Genomic DNA, 17,824 nt, shown 5'->3' with positions numbered 1-17,824 from the left:
GCGGTCTCGTCTTGCCTATTTTTGCCCTTGCCGGGGCCTCGGCTCTGTTCGTGGGGAGACCGCTCAGAGAAACCTTTGGTTTTCAGTTCGCACGCGATGCCTTTCTTTGCCAATTTCTGCACAAAAGCAGTCCTTCTCGGGTTATTTTCGGCTTGGCCGTGCGCGCATTCGGCTTGCTCTTTGCAGCTGCAGTTTGGCATGCCCTCGTCGCCCAGGCCRGGGAAGCTGCTGCAGATGCACTGCATCGGATTTGTTTATTTTCTCATTTTTGCCATCTGGCGAACTTCTTYGTCGATGGCTTTGTGAGGGAACAGAGTGTCTGCGGGAACTGGCTCACGTCTCGAGCGCCGTCCAGCGAGGCCTTCACCTTCTTCAGTGATTCCCAGCCCATCCTTCGCGATGGCCCTTTCCGTTCCCTGACGTTGGGCTGGGGAATTAAAGCCGCCTGTCACACGGAGTGAGTTGCACTGACTGTGCTTTGGAGGAGGCTGCAGGACGGTGCCCCTCTCCCGCTGCCCCCGTTACAAGGTAGTTTGGCATCGCTGCTCGGCGGAGAAACAACTCCCTGGCGATGAGCTTTACCTCTCGAGCGAGAGATGAAGCATTTCTTGTCTCTCAAGCTTGAATATCAGCCCATTTTCTTGCCCAGAATTGCAGACTCAAAGCTTACGTGATGCTCGAAATGCCGTTCTTGATCACGACTATCAATTTTGAGGTTGCTACTGCAATACTGCATCTTATTCTGCCCTGTAGTAATAGCAGCAAAGAGCTTTCYGGGCCTTAACTGCATGGGATATGCCTCTGTGCTTCCAGAGCCGTAATCAGCTTGGAAAGGGAAAAAGCAGAGCTAATGAGTAGATGAAAACAAACTTCTATCAGGGACAAGACACGTGAATGAGGCGGTGGCTTTGGGGTGTAGTTTCCTCCYGGAAAAAGATATCCAAGCTATTAATGGACCGTGTGGATGCATGATGAGCGCTTCTGCAGGATAAGGCAACGACRAGGTCCGAGCATGCTTTGCCCGAGCCCTTCCCCAAGGACCCTTCAGCGAAGCCTGGCGCCGCAGACGTAGCGCTGCTCTTTCAGGCAGGTTTTCACATGCGCCCGTAAACCTCCTGCACGGTCGCGGGAGGGAGGGAGAGGAAAACGCGGTGTTGATTAAGCTGCTTGACTCCCACTGGGAAAACAAGCCGATATCCCAGTGAGGGACCCCTTAAACCCAGGGCTCTGTGCAGTCTGTGCCACGTGTCTCCAAATTTTCACRCGCCCTAAAACTGCAGCCGCTCCATGCAGCCAAGCTGTCAGGGTGCACGTCCACACGGCAGTTCTTCCGTCTGCCCGCCTTGCCAGCACCCGGAAAGGAGGAAGCTAATTTCCCGGCTATTACGGCCCATTATTTCCTCCCCGTTTCCCCAGGCAGTTAATGAAGTCTGAGGTCTTTCCGAGTGAATTCACACGAAGGCAGCTCTCCCTCCTCTTCCCGCTGCGCGCTCCAGCCTGTGTTTAATGCCGCCTTTGCGGAGACGGCAGGTATCACAGAGCCCGTTAGCTCCTGGGGGCTCTCCGAGACGTTTCCCAAAGTGCTGCCCTCCCGGGTCACTCCCTGYGGATTGCGGTGCCGGCGTACGGAGGAGGACAGGCTGCTGCTGGCTGTTGAAGCCCTGGTGGATGCATTTGCAGAGAGACGTGGAGGAAGGGCTGGGGATTTAGAGTCTGCGTTGAACAGGCAGAGAAAATAGACATCAGGAGACGAAAAATTAGAGATGGACAGGGCAAAACCAGCTTTCAGGGGCCTGGAAAATCCCTGGAATAGTGTTTTTTTTTTTGTTTTTTTTTTTCTTTTTTAATGCATCTTTGTTCCAGGGCTGATTTCATGTCAATGCAACAATGTTTGAAAAAGCTGCTAATCCAGACTTAAATCCTGGCTTTTTTTTAATTTTGTTTTTTATTTCTGTGCAATGCAGCACGGAGATCAGGACTCCCATCTCGAGTAGCAGCAGCCCAGTATCCATAGCCGGGGAGAGGCCGAGGTTTGGGCACAGGCTAGAGGAGTTACAGTTTGTAAATGTGCTTTCAAGGCTGCTTAAGGAACTGCGAGGGCTTTAAGGGGTGGCTGAACTCTAGGGAAGACGTAGCTATAAATTAAAGAGACGCGGCGAGAACGCGGCCTCGCTTTCTCATCCCAAAATATGCTGGCTAGGGCATTAGCCAGGCTGCCCAGTATTTGCCTTTTAAATGGAGGAAGGGAATGGATTCGGTGTCTGTTTAACGACCAGCTCAGGGCTGATGTTTACTGTAACAAATACACGTGGAGAGGTTTCTTGTTTCCTTATAGTAAGATCCACCCCACACACGCTTTGCGGTTTCTTCCTGCAAACATTTGAYGGTGCAAATTTCCTGGTAGCCAAGAAACCCCAACAACGCAGAGCCAAACATTCAGCAAGGGCAAACTGAGATTTGGGAGCCCCGTCTCTGCCAGAATAGCTAAACCCACCCATTTGGAGCCGTGGGATTTACACCCCTAGTCCAGGAGCTTGGAATTTCATCGTTAACAAAATGAGCAAAAGAAAGCAAGTTTTATTTATTTATTTTTGCACAACATTTTTCGGTGCTTCGTTTGMGTTTTGGAAATCCCCTGTCTTTTCACGGCCCTTCGTGTGACACCCTGCTTTATTCATCTAGCGCTTGCAGGACACGAGTTAAAATGGCAGCAGGCTCCCAGGACGTTCACGAAACAACCTATTGCAGAAGCCGTGTTTCTATGAGCACAGATAAAGAAGGGATTAAACAAAAAAACCTCGCCTGCACCTTGGTCTTTGTCTCTGGGAAGCCTGACCTGCCCCACCTGAGCAAACACGCGTGGGTTGGGCACCCAGCCCCGGCACCCCGGTAGCTGTCAGGATGAGCCCCTGATAAAATCAGCACGGAGAGGATGCCTCCGGGATGCTTTCTTCCTCCGGTGATTTCAGCAGCTCCTGCCTCTGGGCGCAGTAATAACGGGYGAATTCACAGATCGCCCTTTTTTTCCATGAGAAATCACCTGTTTAAAAAACAGCAGCAGCGGCAGCGAGGGAAGAGATTGCGTTCGCATGAGCATCTCCCTYCTCGACACGCGATGGGCGGGGGGGAACTGCTCGACAGGGTTTCTAACCATGGGCTCGCGCGTGAAAGGAGGTGGACGTATTTAAAACCTCCTCGCCAAGGCCAGGCAGCGAAACGCCGCTTCCTCGCTACAAATTCCCTGCGGCAGGGCGCTTGCTGCTGGGGACCCACGTTCCCGCGCCGCTCCGTAACGGTGYGCTAGCGCGCGGGCTGGCAGGGCTCCTACGCAGAAGGCTCTGGCAGGGCTGCTGTTACGAATAGGGCTAATAATACTTGCCTCCCTCCCAGGGGTGTCGTGGGGGTTAATTATTTAACATTTGCAAAGCACTTGCCGAGCCGGAGATGAAAGCGGAAAGTATTATTAAGAATAAACTGCATTTTATAGGAGGCCCGGTCAGAAAATTGCACTGCRAGTTGAAATATGGGGTTATGATGGCTTATCCCTGGCGGGGGATTTATCGCAAAGCGGGAAACGGGGGAAAAGGCAGGCGGTCAAAGAAACGAATGCCTGCGGCAGGCTGCCTCCCCGCCGCGGCCAGCGGGCCCCCGCGGGAAATATTCGGGGGGCGAAGTCCCCGTCGGGGCTGCACCGCGGCCCGGGCTGCCCACGGGGAGGGGGGGGGCGAGGAGGGATCTGATGGAGCCGCAATCACTGCAATGCACTGACAGCAAACAGCTTTGGGTAAAGGCTTGGAAAGAGATGGTTAGCCGAATTTTTTTACTTTGTTCTTCAAGTCAGGGTGTCGCAGCGACACAGCAGAGGTTGGGGAAAAGGCACYGAATTCAAGCACCCGTTTTTTGGTTGTTTTTTTTTTCCCCCTGCCGGGGTTCGGGGGGCCGGAGGGAGGCTGGGAGCAGCGGCGGGGAGGAGGCAGGGCCGGCGGGGAGGAGCGCGGCGTACCTGAGTGCAGGTGCGGCACCGCCGTCCAGCGCCCGGCAGGTAACGCGCCGGGGCCGGCGAGGGGCTTCGCGTGGGGAAAGGGCTGGGAAGGAGAGGGAAAAGCAGTGTCAAATCACCCCAAACGGTGCAAATGGCCCCCGCAGCCGGGAGGGGAAGGGAGCCCGCCTGCCTCCCCCAGGTGTCCCCGGCCCATGGGGTCCCCCGCGGCTGGCGCTTGAGCCCGATCCGTGGGGAGGGGGACGGGGCTGGGTGGGCGAGCCTGGACCCTTTTCCCTTTGGAAAGTGGCCAGCAGCCGGGGTGGGAGACACGGGGCTGGCCGGCAGCAGGGGCTCTGCCCCGGCTCCTGCCTAAATGCCCCTGGGGCGTCCCAGGGACCCCCCCCGGGGGCAGCTTCGTGCTGCCCCTGCCCAGCTTGGGATGCAGCCGGGGGGATGCAGGGGGAGGGATGCAGGGAGGGGGGACACGAACCGGCAGCCTGGCAGCGAGCTGTCACTCGCCTCCGAGGAGGAAGTGGGAAAATAAATCCGATAAGCCGGGCCCGAGCGGAGGCGGGGGGGTTGGGATACAGGTCTGTGATTTTCTGTGATCCTCCCTGCTTTGGGGCAAGCGGTGGGCGCACGGGGTGATTTGCGGTCCGACGCCCGTGCTGGCGAGGGGTGAGGCAGCGCCGGGGCGAGACGGAGGTCTCACCATCGCTCCACCCAAAACGACACCTGGGGCGAGGCGGGAGTCTCGCAGCAGCCGGGTGCTGTCGGTAGGGGCAAAAGGAAAAAAAAAAAGGGGCAGCAGCCACTGACACCCTCTGCCGCGCTCGGCAAGGACCAGACATGCCACRGTGTTTGACTCRGCCCCACCTCGCCCAGAGTATAAATTCAGTGCGTAAACGATCCTCCCTTTGGAGGACGAGAACACCAACCTACGGACGGGTCGACGGGCCTGGACCTCTCTCTCCTCCCCAAAACAGCGACGCCTTTTCGGTAAGGTTTGCGCCTCCAGCAACGTCGGACGTTACCCCGGGGAAAACACCATTGGTGAAAGYGCTTAATTATCAGTCTGAGCTCAGRAAAAGTAGAATTTGTTGCAGTAAGTGCATTTATCACCGGCAAACCTGAACCTGTTGATCTGTTGCTTTAATAAATTGCTTATTTTGATCAACTTTGCRAACCTGACTCAGTGAAAGTCCTTTTGAGGAGGGCTCTGGTRGGCAAAGGTTGATTACCCCTTTCCCTCCYTTCACGTGACAGTAACAGGGGGTCCCGACTGGGGACAAGCAGGCCGGGGAGCTGCCGCAAGCCCTTCCTGCACCCTGCTCTGCTTCCAGCCGGATCAAACGCCAGGGAGCTGTCGCAGCTGGGCCGAAATCCCGGCTGCGTGCGCCGGACCAGAAACTCTCCCCTTCCCGCGGAATTGCCCTTCCCGCAGGAATCGCTCATCTGCAGCCTGAAAATATGCCTGTTGGGGGCAGGTCYATAGCAGCAAAGTCAGTCCAGAGCCTTATCAAAAAGAGCGGAAAGGCTCCTTCCTTCTGCCTATCYGCCTGTCCTTAAAGGCTAACGACGTGAGTTTTCCAGCACGAGGTGCAACCACAGGTACACAGAGYGCTTCCAAAAGTTTCTATACGAGAGCCACAGCTACCTAATAAACCTAGGCACCCCTCGTGCTTAGGAGTGTCTATTTAAGGTGAATAGTTGGCTATACCTTCAGCGTATTGAAATCAAAGTGGCTTCTTTAATAGCTGTATCACATTTGTCTTGGAAAGTTTTCTCTGAATRATGCCAAAGGCAGCTGAAGGAAGCATTTAATCAGTATCGTATTATGGATCTGTCTTAAAACAGCTCCTGGGGACTGCAGGCAGGAGCAGGGGTCTCCTTTCACCAGGCAAATAATGCCCGTTCTGGGCAGACCTGCGTCTGCCGAGTCCCATGGCAACCACCCCCTTGGCAAAGCACTTCAATCTTGTAGCAGCGATGCAGAGAAGAGGGGAAAGAACAGGTTTTTAAGATGGTAACGCACATTTYCTAAGGCAGGTCGTTATCAAAGTCTGCTCTGGTTTCCTTAAAAATGCAAATAAACACATGCACATAATAAAGTGAAGAAAAAGCAGCGCTTTGTTTTAGGATTAGTTTGATCTAGCTTTGGTGCCTCTCAGTGGTCTCTGTACAAGCTCCTGCAATACCTGGCGGTTCTTCAGCTCTTCTCCGGCAATCAAGCCCGGCAGGCTCCGATCATTATGGCATTTTTTTAACCTAAAGGCTAAAACCCCAAAGTATCCTTTAAAGGCGGAGAAGTTGCTTTCCTGGTTTTGCAGGCGGAGCCAGGCTAGTCGGTATTAGTAGCAAATAACATGATTGTTCGATGCTGCCATTATACTTGTTGGTGCAGATGGAGACAGAGATATAACGATGATAATGGGATAAAATCATTTGGAGAGGGGTGTTAGACTGACATTAATGCATTAGGGAACCAGCTCCTAGGGGAACTAATGGACGTGCTCCTATGATTACGAGCACTCCCCAGCCCTTGCAGACGAGTAAGACGGCGCTGGTAATGGATGCTCACTGCTGCGGAGCGGGGAAGTGCAGACGGACAGACTGCGAACAGGGCCGGGGAAGGATGGGAATGAGATAGGAGAACTTCTATTTGCACAAGTTGCTTTTTCTCTTGACATCTCTTGGACGTCTCCTTTGTAATCTTTCYGTCTGGGGAGGTATAATTAGTCTCATGTCCATGTCTTCCTCTCCAGGAAATATTGCCCATATTGGCCTGGTTTTTCCTGCAGAGTATCTGGGCCAGGGGGCTGTGTTGTGTTCAAACACAGGGAGATGCGATGCAAGYGGAGAACACGCGGGGTAGGAAATGGGCTGAGGAGGAGGATTTGGGGCTGAAGCACCTCAGCTCTTTCTGAGACCTGGCCTCGGCGCTCTCCTGCACCGCCGGATGCAGCAGGCGGAGGCCAAAACCAGCTCAAGAGGACTGGAAAGAGCTGCGCTGCTTCCAGATGTTCCTGGGTGCTGTGCCCGTGTGCCATGCCCAACATTAGACCCAGGCTTGGTGCAGACGTCACTACACCCAGAGACGTCTCCCTTCCTTGCCAAGTCAGCGTTTCCCCTGGGACGGACGCTGCCACAGCCCTGCAGCAGGTCCAGATATCTCAGATTCGCCTTCACCATCTGATTTGTGCAGGTCGAAGGGCAAAGCGAATTGYACAGGTGATGGCTGTGAGCTGTTCCTGATAGGGGACTTTAGACTTTAATTTCCAAATGGGAACAGTGCCCTGACTGAATCATTATCAGTGATCCAAAAAAACCTTTACAGAGGACCTGGTGAAGCAAAGGAGGCCTTTGGAAAACACTGAGAGCCCAGGATGTGGCCACCAAGAGGTCATCTGTGGCCACCACAGTAAAGCGACAGGAGTAGAAGAGCACGAGGGGAGCTGAATCTGGTGTAGACGGAGGGCGGCCCTCCAGTTTTGGACCTTGTCGCCACATCTGCCCTTGGGGTCATCTTTTTTAGGTTAAATGCGCCCRGTTCTTCCAATCGTCTGGTTCCTCACCATCCTCGCTTTGGCTCTGGAGCCCTCGCTGGGCAGTTTGGCAAATTAGCTCTAAAACAAGGAGAAACGGACTCCTTTGCGAGGCGATAAGAGCAGATGAAACAGTAAATCATTAAGCCAGTGTAGTGCATGGTATCGTAATAAACACACCGGGGGGCAAAGTGCATTAATTAAAAGCAAGTGGGAACTCAGGCACGTTATCGGCCACCCAAATTAGATGACGGAGAAACAGCACATTAAGAAACTGGGCAAAGTCGCACTTTCTGGTGATGCCCTATAATTTTAGTTGGTGGCAGAGCGCTCTGTGGCTACGAACGCCAGCATCAACTGGATCTCGAGCTTATTTTTTTTCCCAAATGTGGTAGATCGCAAGTAAAGTCAGAGCCACCTGGATAAACGCGAGCCGCTCGTTCTGCAGGAGCTCGCAGTTGAAAACGCTGTTTTTCCAGCGTTCACCTTTTGCTTGTTTTCTGAGCAGGAAGGGAGGCCGAAGAAATCGTTTTCCTCGTCACGCATTCCAGATAAGCGGCTGCACGTCCTGCTTCCTGCTAGCGAGAAACCACCCCGGCGCGGGCGGCAGAAACCCGGCGCTCGGCGGGGCTCTCGAGGGCAGCCGCCTGCCGCAGCCGTGCTCCCCGGCGCCCGGCCACCCGGGCAGGGTAAGGCAGCCGGGGCTGCGCGGGCAGTTGGGAGGTTATTTAGCGGCCGAGGTGCGGGTTGGACCGGGGCACAGTTCGTGCTCCTCTGAGCACATCGTGAGCTCGGAGCAGGTTGTATTTAGTTTAAGAGCCAATAGCGACCTGTATTTTACCACACTTCGATTAATCAGAGTATTTTTTAGGTAATAACATCTTGACCATGTCATGTGGAAAGCCATCAGTTCCTATTAAACACCTAGCTTTAAAACAGAACTGCTGGTGCCAGTTCATGGAAATATATATGTGACATATAATACTGTTGCCATGGCTTTATAACATTGGAATTATAGCATTAATGCAGTATGATGTTGCAACATTGCTCTCTTGCCATGGTATTCTGCTTTCTGTTTAATTAACCTATTATTATGTTACTATATATATGTGAAGTGGTTCTCTGTTTACCCAAAAAACAGATTTTCAGYCATCTCCTTGGCTCGGGCGTGTTGCTCCCTTTAGCACAAGGTAGACCTGGTCGTCTCCTCCAACGGCCTAACGAGACTATTGTATTCACCTATCGGACTGTGCTAGCATGGCTGGTAAACAGCGTCTTTGTTTGATCTTGTGTTCAATGGCCCAATGTGCCTATTGTCAATAAATCTCTCCCTTTAAGTTGTACAGCAAGGCAGAGCCTCGCAGTGCTGCTACCAGCCGGCTGCAAAGCTGCTGTCAAAGACAGGGGAAGAGAGTGGGTTTCTGCACAGCTAGTTCCACCCTAGTATTAAATTCCCTCCTAAACGCTGCCCCAGAATTTGCGTGAAATTTTTCACGGTAGCTCTTTGGTGGTGGCTTGGCAGGATCGTGGCGGCAAGGGCGCAAACCTGGTGTAAGGTGCAAGCCTGAAGGGAGTCAGCAGACCGTGTCCGCTGCTGCACGTAGCTGCACGCACTGGGGTGGTGTTTGTACAGGAAAGCAACGTTTGCTTCCCTCGAGGTGCTGAACTAACTGGTTTATTTAAACCAGTTCAGACCAGGCAGGCTGGAGACGCTGCTTGGACAGGTCTGCTCCGATCCGCCCATTTACCTGCCCCTGGGATAGCGGAGTGCAGGAGACGACGTCTGCGTAGGACCTCGCTCCGCGGCAATGAACTTAAGGGAGGCAAAGTGTCCCCAGAACGAACTGACCCGCAAGCAGGTTCAAATAAAGCAACTGCAACTGCTCTCCGCTCTCAAAGATTGGCAGCAACAAGCCATTTTCAGCCTTGATCCCCAACCATCCTCTATACGGAAGGCAGGAAACATCGGAAAAAGAGCACATTTTGGCTTGTATTGCTCTCGGGTGGGGTTTAGCACCATGCTACCCAGCCTCTTGCTATTCCGATGGACCGAATCCAAGTCACAAGAGGGGTAGTTTCTGCAAAGCACTAGCTGCACCGCAGTGCAGAGAGAAACGGTATTAATCCGAGGAGGAACTCGTGGGCACCTGCAGCACAGCCTCTGCTATCAATTAAAAAAGCCTAATTGACCAGCCCGACACAACGGACCTGTAACCGTGCCAAGGCGGGCCCCTGAACATATTGCTCGGGACCACATCAAAGAGCTAATCGTTTCTCCACCTAATTAAGCAAACCAGCAAACGGCAAACAGGAGCCGGCTGGGTTTTAATCGTTCTAATTCTCCTTGGAAACCGGTCCCCTGGCACAGCTGCATAACTATACATGCATGCACGCCGGGACGAAGGGGCACAGAGGCGCGTGGGCTGCTGGGGAGGAGATCGCCCTGCAGCCCTACGGCTTTGGGGCAGCTCCTGGTAGCTCTGAGCAACTYGGCGTGAGCCCTGGGCTCCGCGCCGTGCAAACCCTGCGTTAGGCGATGGAGAAAGCAGAAGGGCTGGGAGGAAGAGGTGACTCAGGGAGCAAGCTGTTGTTTTCAGGGCGTTTGGCTGGGGAGCCTTTTTTAAAGCAAGGTGTAGGTATGTTTTAAACAAAATGCTTCAGCTCCCCCCTAGGAGCTGAAAACATTCCAGGAATTTAGAAGTTTTCCAGACGTAGCAATCCACTCCTGTGGCCGCTCCGTTCCTTATGCAGGAGCTGAACAAAGCTYTCCTATTTTTTTCTAACCCCTAAACCTTGTTTTTCTTGTATATTATCTTCCCTCCCTGATCGTACCAAGCCTGCCCTTCCTCTGCGCTGATGCTGCTCATACTTGCTGAAGGGCAGGAAAAGCGCGATCCCATTCCTGGGAGGGATCAAACCCACCTTCAGGCTTTTGCAGTGTTATGTCAAACACCAGCATAGGCTATTTATTGACATTGTTTTTCTTTGCCTTTTAGATCCAAGAAGTTATCGGGGATGGCAAACTTCAAGGGTCACGCGCTCCCGGGCAGTTTCTTCCTCCTCTTTGGGCTCTGGTGGTCGGTGAAATACCCACTGAGACATCTCAGCCAGAAAGCAAATAAGAAGTCCCGCAGAAATGATTGTTTCCAGTGTGCAGATGCCATTGAAGGGGGAGTCAAAATCACCTTTGCTCTAATAGGTAAGGATTATATCAGCCTATTTTAGTAGATGTGCTRGTATCTTCCCATCCTGTAGTCATGACTGCAATACAGTCGTTGTGTCCGTACTCCAGAGAGAATGGTCCAGACGTGGAAGGAGGTGTCCCTGATATTCGTTTTGTCTTGATCTGTAGTAGACATTGATGTGAGAAGACCAAACCTCATGACCTTTCCCAAAGCCGAGCTACCATTAATACAGTCAGTCCTTTCTCCCTAACCCCAAACCATTAGCTCTTGGCTTCAGAAACCCCCTGCAGCAATGAGTAGCAGCACCCATCCTTGTGTGTAAACCAGTCCATCAGGAGGAAAATGCCGTGATCTCGTGTGTCTGTGCAGGGATGCTGGCAGAGCAGTTCGTCCCCGACGGCCCACACCTGTATCTCTACAGCGGGGAGAATCACGAATGGGTGAAGCTGATGAACTGGCAGCACACCACCATGTACCTCTTCTACGGCCTCTCGGGGATGGTGGACGTCTTCACCTATTTCTCCCAGGTGGTGCCGCTGGGCCTGGATCGCCTCATGCTCTCTGTGGCTGTGTTTGTTGAAGGTCGGTAGAAGGCGACATGTTCATTCRTCAGGGGAAGGATGTGTGATGGGGAGGCAGAGAGGGACCAAAATTTGCCAGGTTGAGATATCCTTCTGAATGTCCCTGAAGTTAGGGCACTTTTGGGTCTGAGACATTACTGAGGACTGTCTCTAGCACGATGGGAAGCGCAGGCATCAATAGGCCCTTCTGCTTGTCAGATCTCTTCTCTAGGGCCTGGCTGGAGATACAAGCCAGAGGGAAAAATTCAGGTGGTCCCCATACTCTGGATGGTTTGCTACACAGCAGTAGACAAGCAGCTGAGCACAGATGCAAGCTGGGGAATGCAACTGAAGGCAGGACACATCTCCCCAATGCTTTCCCAAAAGTGACACACAGACCGTCATTAGAGACGGGCACACCAGTGTGCTTGATGGCAAACGTGACGTTGAGGGGCTCTGGGCGGAAATGGCTACACTTTGCCTGGCGGTGGTAAAACCCAGATTCTGTCTTTGAAGAACAGCTGCCACCTAATTACTGCCATGTACGTGCCGTGGGTTTCTCAGGTGACAGGGTACCAAACGGCAGGCTGAGTTTCCTTGCTGTGATAAATGGCCGGTGGACGCTGCATTTGTCTTGCAGCCACAGAGCTGTCTGAGCGCCGTGTGTTTCCCCAGAGAGCCATCCATTGCMCCGCAGGCAGCGCCATCCTCATCTGCTTGCCTTGCACGTGGCAAATTCAAGTGACTTTATTCACTGGCTTGAGCGCATCGTGAATATCATTTTCTCTTCAGACTACCTTGCAAGTTGAGAGCCACAATTTCAGACCTCTCTCAGATCAAACAGGGCAAGGAAAGGACACTAGGAAATGAAGTTCTTGCTTATATAGGAAAACTCTTTATCAAGGAGTGTCTTGTGTTATTTGCCTTTCCCTAACCCCAGTTGCTTTGAAGAAGCAACACAGACAATTCAACAGGTAAAGTTTGGTATGTAAGAGAAGGAATCTATGATTTCCAGCTGCCAAGAAATTGGTGAAGGTGAAGTAATGGAAAAGCAGGACACAGCAGGAATCTGACTGAGAGGGAGGGTGATCTGAAGAGGTTAATGGCACTGACACAGGAAGAAAAATGCCGTTCTTCTGTCCTTTGCCTCTGCCTTTTGTGCCAGTATTGCCCAGATACTCCCCACCAAAGGCTGGGCCTCTCATCTTGCTGCACTGAGTTAGAGGCTGTGACTGGGAGAACTGGAGTGACAGGTGCCACGCTGAGTCTCCTTGTTCACATGGAGACCCCTCTCCAGGCTGACCAGGCAGGTTTTCTTCCTGTCTTACCATACCATAAATTCCATCATGGAGAAAAAAGGCAATTTTGCTACATGCTTAGCAGTAATAAAAACGTGCAGCAGAAAACCAAGTGGTCTTGCAGTGTTGTGTGCTGTAAGCCCAGGACTCGGAAGGGAGCTGGGTGCTCTCTGTGGCCACTCATGCCCATGGGACCTTAAGGAATTCATTTCACTTCCCTGTCCTTTAGCTTGCTGATTTTATATACATGGGGCTCAAGTTTCTGCTCCAGTAAAGCATTCTGAGATGTAGGTGGAACCGATTTACTCTACAAGAGCGAAGTGGCTGTGGTTTTTTATTGTTAATGCTCCTCTAAGTGTGGTACAAATTTTGACAGGTTTTCTCTTCTATTATCACGTCCTTCACCGCCCCATGCTGGATCAGCATATCCACTCCCTGCTGCTCATCGCCATATTTTCAGGGGCCTCCAGCATCCTGCTGGAAGTCTTCCTCCGTGATAACATTGTCCTGGAGCTGTTCAGAGCTGGCGTCACCATTGTCCAGGGAACGTGGTTTTGGCAGGTCAGTAAAACCTTCTTTCTCTTGTGGAGCAGACCGCTGAGGCAGGGGTGAAATGGAAAAGAGAAGCTGTGCATCACATATCAATCTGTTTTCTCTAAAGAATAATTTTGCAAGGCTCACTTCATAAATAGATCATAACCTAGCATGAAAATTTACTTATTGCAGGTCATCTCTGATGACTGCTACTGATGAAATAGCTGTTTGTCTTGGCTTATAGCTTCTTGGGGGGCGGAGGGAGGGGAAAAGAGTACTCTCAGTGAGCAAGCAACATTTTACAGTATCTAACATCCAAGTACTAATTGCTTAATGTGTCTAATGCACTCCGCAGCACTCCCTCTGGTTTAGTGGAAAGTTGTAACCCACATCACGCAGTGAAATGGCTGAGTAAAGATGTGGCCATGTGATTGCTTTGGCAATAGGTGGAGAAGCAATGAAATTAGTTAGATAACCGATTCCAAAACTAAGGCACCAAAAAGAAATCGTGAGCCTCCTCTTTTTCAGCTCCAGGTCTGCCACACTGGCCTTTATTTGGAGATTAAAACCTGGGCTGGCTGAGCTTGTAAACTAATAAATTCGGAGTTCTTAAAGGATGGGATGGTGTCTGCAATGCAGAAGGATAAACATGTCCTGATATTGTACGGGAGAGACCTAAGGTGAAGGTTTGCTTGGTGTTGCCTCCTTTCTGAGATGACCATCGACAAAGCTCATTCACGAGGGTGTCAAGCCCAACGATTCATGCAAACYGAGGGCTCATTGCAAGGCCAGGCGTGCCAGGTTCAAGCACCCAGGCCATTCTCAGCACTTCCCCGCCCCAAGAAGAAACGCGCCTCATCATCCCCAGTTTGCCTCCAAAATATGCCTGTGAGGTTGGAAAGCAGTAACCCCATGTGCGACTGGCGCAGGGTTGTGCATCAAACTCATTGCAAAGCTGATATTTGAACGTGGGTCTGTTGAGTCCAGCACTGTGTTGGCAAACCACGGGGCTCAAGCCCCTTGGTTACCGTGTGACTCATGGTAATAACAAAGGTGGAGCAGAGGGTGCCAGAGGGGCTCAATACACTCCCTTCTCCCCAAAATAACAAATGACTTCCATCCAGATCGGGGTCGTGCTGTTCCAGCCATGGGGAGGCCCTRTGTGGGACGAGGAAGACCACAACAACGTCATGTTCCTCACCATGTGCTTCTTCTGGCACTGGGCAGCCGCTGTGTTCATCCTGACCATAAACTACACTCTCACTTACTGGTACGGCTGGGGCATGCATTTGGGCAGAAGCAGGGTGGGAAGGCAGCTATGGGGATGTCTGGAGCGAATCCACAGTGCTAAATATCCGATCCTGGCGTACAAAGTCACAGCTGAATAAGCAACCTCCAATTGCAGCAAGTTTTAGAGCCTTGAGATGGGTATGTGTGTTTTATTTGTTGAGCGCACAGGATGCAAAACAGTGTCAGCAAGAGGCACGCRCATTAAACAGAGAAAAGTCAAATCACCAAGCCCCCGAAGCTGCTSTTGGAAGTCACACCGCTTTTATTTCCCTGCACTGGGTGAAAGTCAAACTTTAATTCAATAGAGAAATCAGAGCTCTACCAGGAATGCGTGACACCTGGCCTGCCTTTCTCCCCTCTCTTCCAAGGATTTCCAGGCAGTCGACAGTCACTAACGTATTGGAGGTGCAACATCACTCTGATTTATAAAGCATTGCCAGCCCCCGGCATGGTTTTTCCAAGGGGTTGGGAAGGGGACGGGGGTGTTATGCCATCTCAGTGCTGCTCCTACAGCCTGAAAGCCTCCAAGGGACGCTGCGTTGCCTGCTGAGGCATGAGAGCAGGCTGTGCAGGCAAAGGGCTTTATACAGAGTCAAAAGAAAAGGAAAAAAAACAAGCATTTTAGAGCCTCTGTAAGAGTTTCTCTCCCTCTGTGCATTCCTGCTGYTTCAGAACCAGTGCATTTGCCTTCCTGAGCAACCTGGTGGCGGGCACTAGGTTCGGGGCTTGGTTAACCGCGATTTATCTTTCTTCTGTTGCAGCTGCATTCAGAGGTGCAGGAGAATCGGTGGAGAACTATACATTGGCCTGGGAGTCCGGAAGCAAAAGTGCGACTCGAGTTCCCACGCTGCTTTCTTAAATGGATCTGATGAAGAGTGAAGAGGGTGCAGCCTCCTTTTCCAAATAGTTAAAGAATCAGCTTTCTAAAAGAAAAATCGAATTAAATATTTATATTTTAGAACAACCAAGAAAGGTGCCACCGTTGAGGTGCGTGGATGGTAGCTGCCCTCTGCTTGTGCCAGCACACGTCTGCAACAAGCACCRTTTGCAATGATTTTTAGCAACAAAATTCAGTGCAGAAATTCAGCATTGCAAGATGACTTTGCTTTGCGGGTTCCCACGTGTGTTTCCATAGTGACAGACGGCACCCTTGGGCCAGCTGAATTTCCGAAGCACCCCTGGTTTGACCTGCAGTGATTGAAGTCAGAGCAGCCTCCAGGCTGTGGTCGGGTACTCTGACACCTCAGCACCAAGGGAGCCTCCCGCGGAGGAGGAGCGAAAGCACATTCAATGCTAGGTTACATCAAATTTGCAATGTCCAAGTCTGATCCTGCACAACAYAAATTTGATACCAAAGCTTGGAACTAAAGGGCTTTTTTGTAATTTATGTTAACTTAAGGCTAAAAGAGACAAGAAATGTGAAATAAAAATCCTCATTGAGTTGATATCCTTAAGTTTAAGCATGATAAATTATGTGGTGTGTAATGATAGCTTGGACAAAGCCAGTCCTCAGACCTGGAGAGCCTAAAGGTCTGTAAGATGTGTGACTAAGCAGCAGGAATTCATAAAGCGTCGCAGTCTGCTATTGAAAATAAACCCCAAGCTGGGGAAGTTAAATGCAATAGGCAGTTTCCTTCTTTTTATGAGCCGAAGCAGAATCACTCGACTTAGTACAGCCAGCATCATTCCTGTGGCCTCTTACAAGAAAAGCTGCAAAGAAAAGTTAATGCTGCCCAGGGCACTAGAAAAATGTGCTGACCACATTATGTTTGTTCTTAGCCTGCCCTTACCAGACAAATAGTTGCAAAGAGAGACTGGACACATCACTTCCCAGATAGGAGGAAAATGTTCCAGTAGTGACTATAGGAATGAAAGAAAAATATATAAAAAATCCCAGCACAAACCGAACTGCAGCTGTTCCGATCTCAAATCCTTGGGCGGAAAGGATGTTTGGCAGCTATTAATCTYCTTGCTAGCTGTGCCGTGGGGAGGATGAAGCAGATTTTGTGCTTATGTTCATGACTTGACAGTAAAGCAGCAGTTTGCCAGCAGGGCCAAGTATTTGTGACTGTAYGCTCGCACACCGGGAAGGCAAAGCTGGTATTTTAACACCCTTTCTACTTGTGCAAAGAGCCTGATGAAGGCTGAGGGGCTTACAGTCTGAACGTTATTGCTGATTAACAGTGCTATAAAGACTAACTAGYTTTCCTCGAGTGCCAGCTTTCCTGTATTTCTATTTCCTCTTTCCACCACTGAGCAGATTTATTTTGTGGTGCTGCATATCAGGAGGTGCAAACAGGCTTGGTGCAAAGAGAATTAAAAAGCAGAGCGATACATCTCTGTAAATCCATCTCATAAATGCCATGCAATTAAGTCTCATGAATTGTGACTGAGGAATACAACAAGAATTTTACAGATCCTTGCTCTGCCAAGAGTGCAATTGGATTTTTTCTAAACCGCATGATTCTTCTTGCTGTTACGCTAACACAGCAGCTGGGGTGAGCATTTTGCAGACTGTTGCCTCTTGATGCACAAAGAAAACCTTATTTGAAGGTGACAAACTGAGTTACCTCAGTTCCTCCAGGACGAGAAACAGGCTTAATTGAACAGCAGAAAGGCCTTGCATGGTGCTATGAATTATTTCTGGTCATTTGTAGAACAAACATCACCATTCCCAGGAAACAGCCACATGAGGGCAGCACCCGGTGAGAAAGCTGGTGCTGAACACGCAGGAATGTGCTCAAGGCTGGCAAAGGTTGCAATCACCTTGCAAACACCCTCCTCCTTTTTGTCCAAGAGAGTCAAAAGCTGTTTCCATCTGAGGGGATACAGATTAAGGCTGACCTTGTTTTTTTTAAAAACACAYGTTGCAGTTGAGTGTGAAGGTGAGAAGGGGCTTGTTTAATTCTTCAAGGTTAGATTGACTGCTGTTAATCGAACTGCAGTCTCCTTTCACTCCAAGATCTCCTCCAGCRTTTTCTTTATCCCTTGTCACCGTGTGGCCACAAAACACTTTTCCCCTCTGCAGCACCTACAGCTTGGAATAGCTTCCTGTCTGCCTCATTAACTCCCTTGTCCTGCAAACATCTTAGGACTGTCAGTATAATGCTTGCTAATTTGCTTTCCTCCTTTGGAGCACATTTCTTTCCCCAGGTATGAAGGTCAGCAAAGCAGAGATACAGCCTACAACTAAGTGAAAAGAAAATACGGGTGAGGGTCACTTTTTGAGGAACCAGGTTTGAGATGAAAATTTCCGTATTTTCATTTCAGCTAAAAGAAGTTTGTAAAACAGCTTAAGCACTAAAGYAAGGACGGGAAGGTTGCTAATTGCCGGAGCATGGTAAGGGGTCCAGAGGCCGCCGATTAGAAAGTGAGTTACATCAACCAGGTGAAGCCACAAGACGTCCTCACATTCATTTCTTACGCCATA

The 17,824-nt window shown here is 50.8% G+C and overlaps 1 protein-coding gene across 1 annotated transcript; it reads left to right on the top strand.

Annotated features, from left to right (window-relative positions):
* Positions 1 to 1,361: 1,361 nt before the first annotated feature.
* LOC112968956 (transmembrane protein 45B-like) lies at positions 1,362 to 15,273 on the top strand. Its single transcript, XM_026071752.1, has 7 exons — positions 1,362 to 1,419; positions 6,272 to 6,291; positions 10,534 to 10,726; positions 11,082 to 11,294; positions 12,947 to 13,131; positions 14,229 to 14,374; positions 15,156 to 15,273. Exons 3-7 carry the CDS (start codon positions 10,543 to 10,545, stop codon positions 15,271 to 15,273), a joined length of 846 nt encoding a protein of 281 aa, XP_025927537.1. The 5' UTR covers positions 1,362 to 1,419; positions 6,272 to 6,291; positions 10,534 to 10,542.
* The last annotated feature ends 2,551 nt before the right edge of the window (positions 15,274 to 17,824 follow it).

Source organism: Apteryx rowi, unplaced genomic scaffold, assembly GCF_003343035.1.
Source record: "Apteryx rowi isolate R43461 unplaced genomic scaffold, aptRow1 scaffold_33, whole genome shotgun sequence".
NCBI classification, from domain to species: Eukaryota; Metazoa; Chordata; class Aves; order Apterygiformes; family Apterygidae; genus Apteryx; species Apteryx rowi.
The sequence above is the reverse complement of the archived record's forward strand: the minus strand, read 5'-3'. Positions and strand labels throughout refer to the sequence as shown.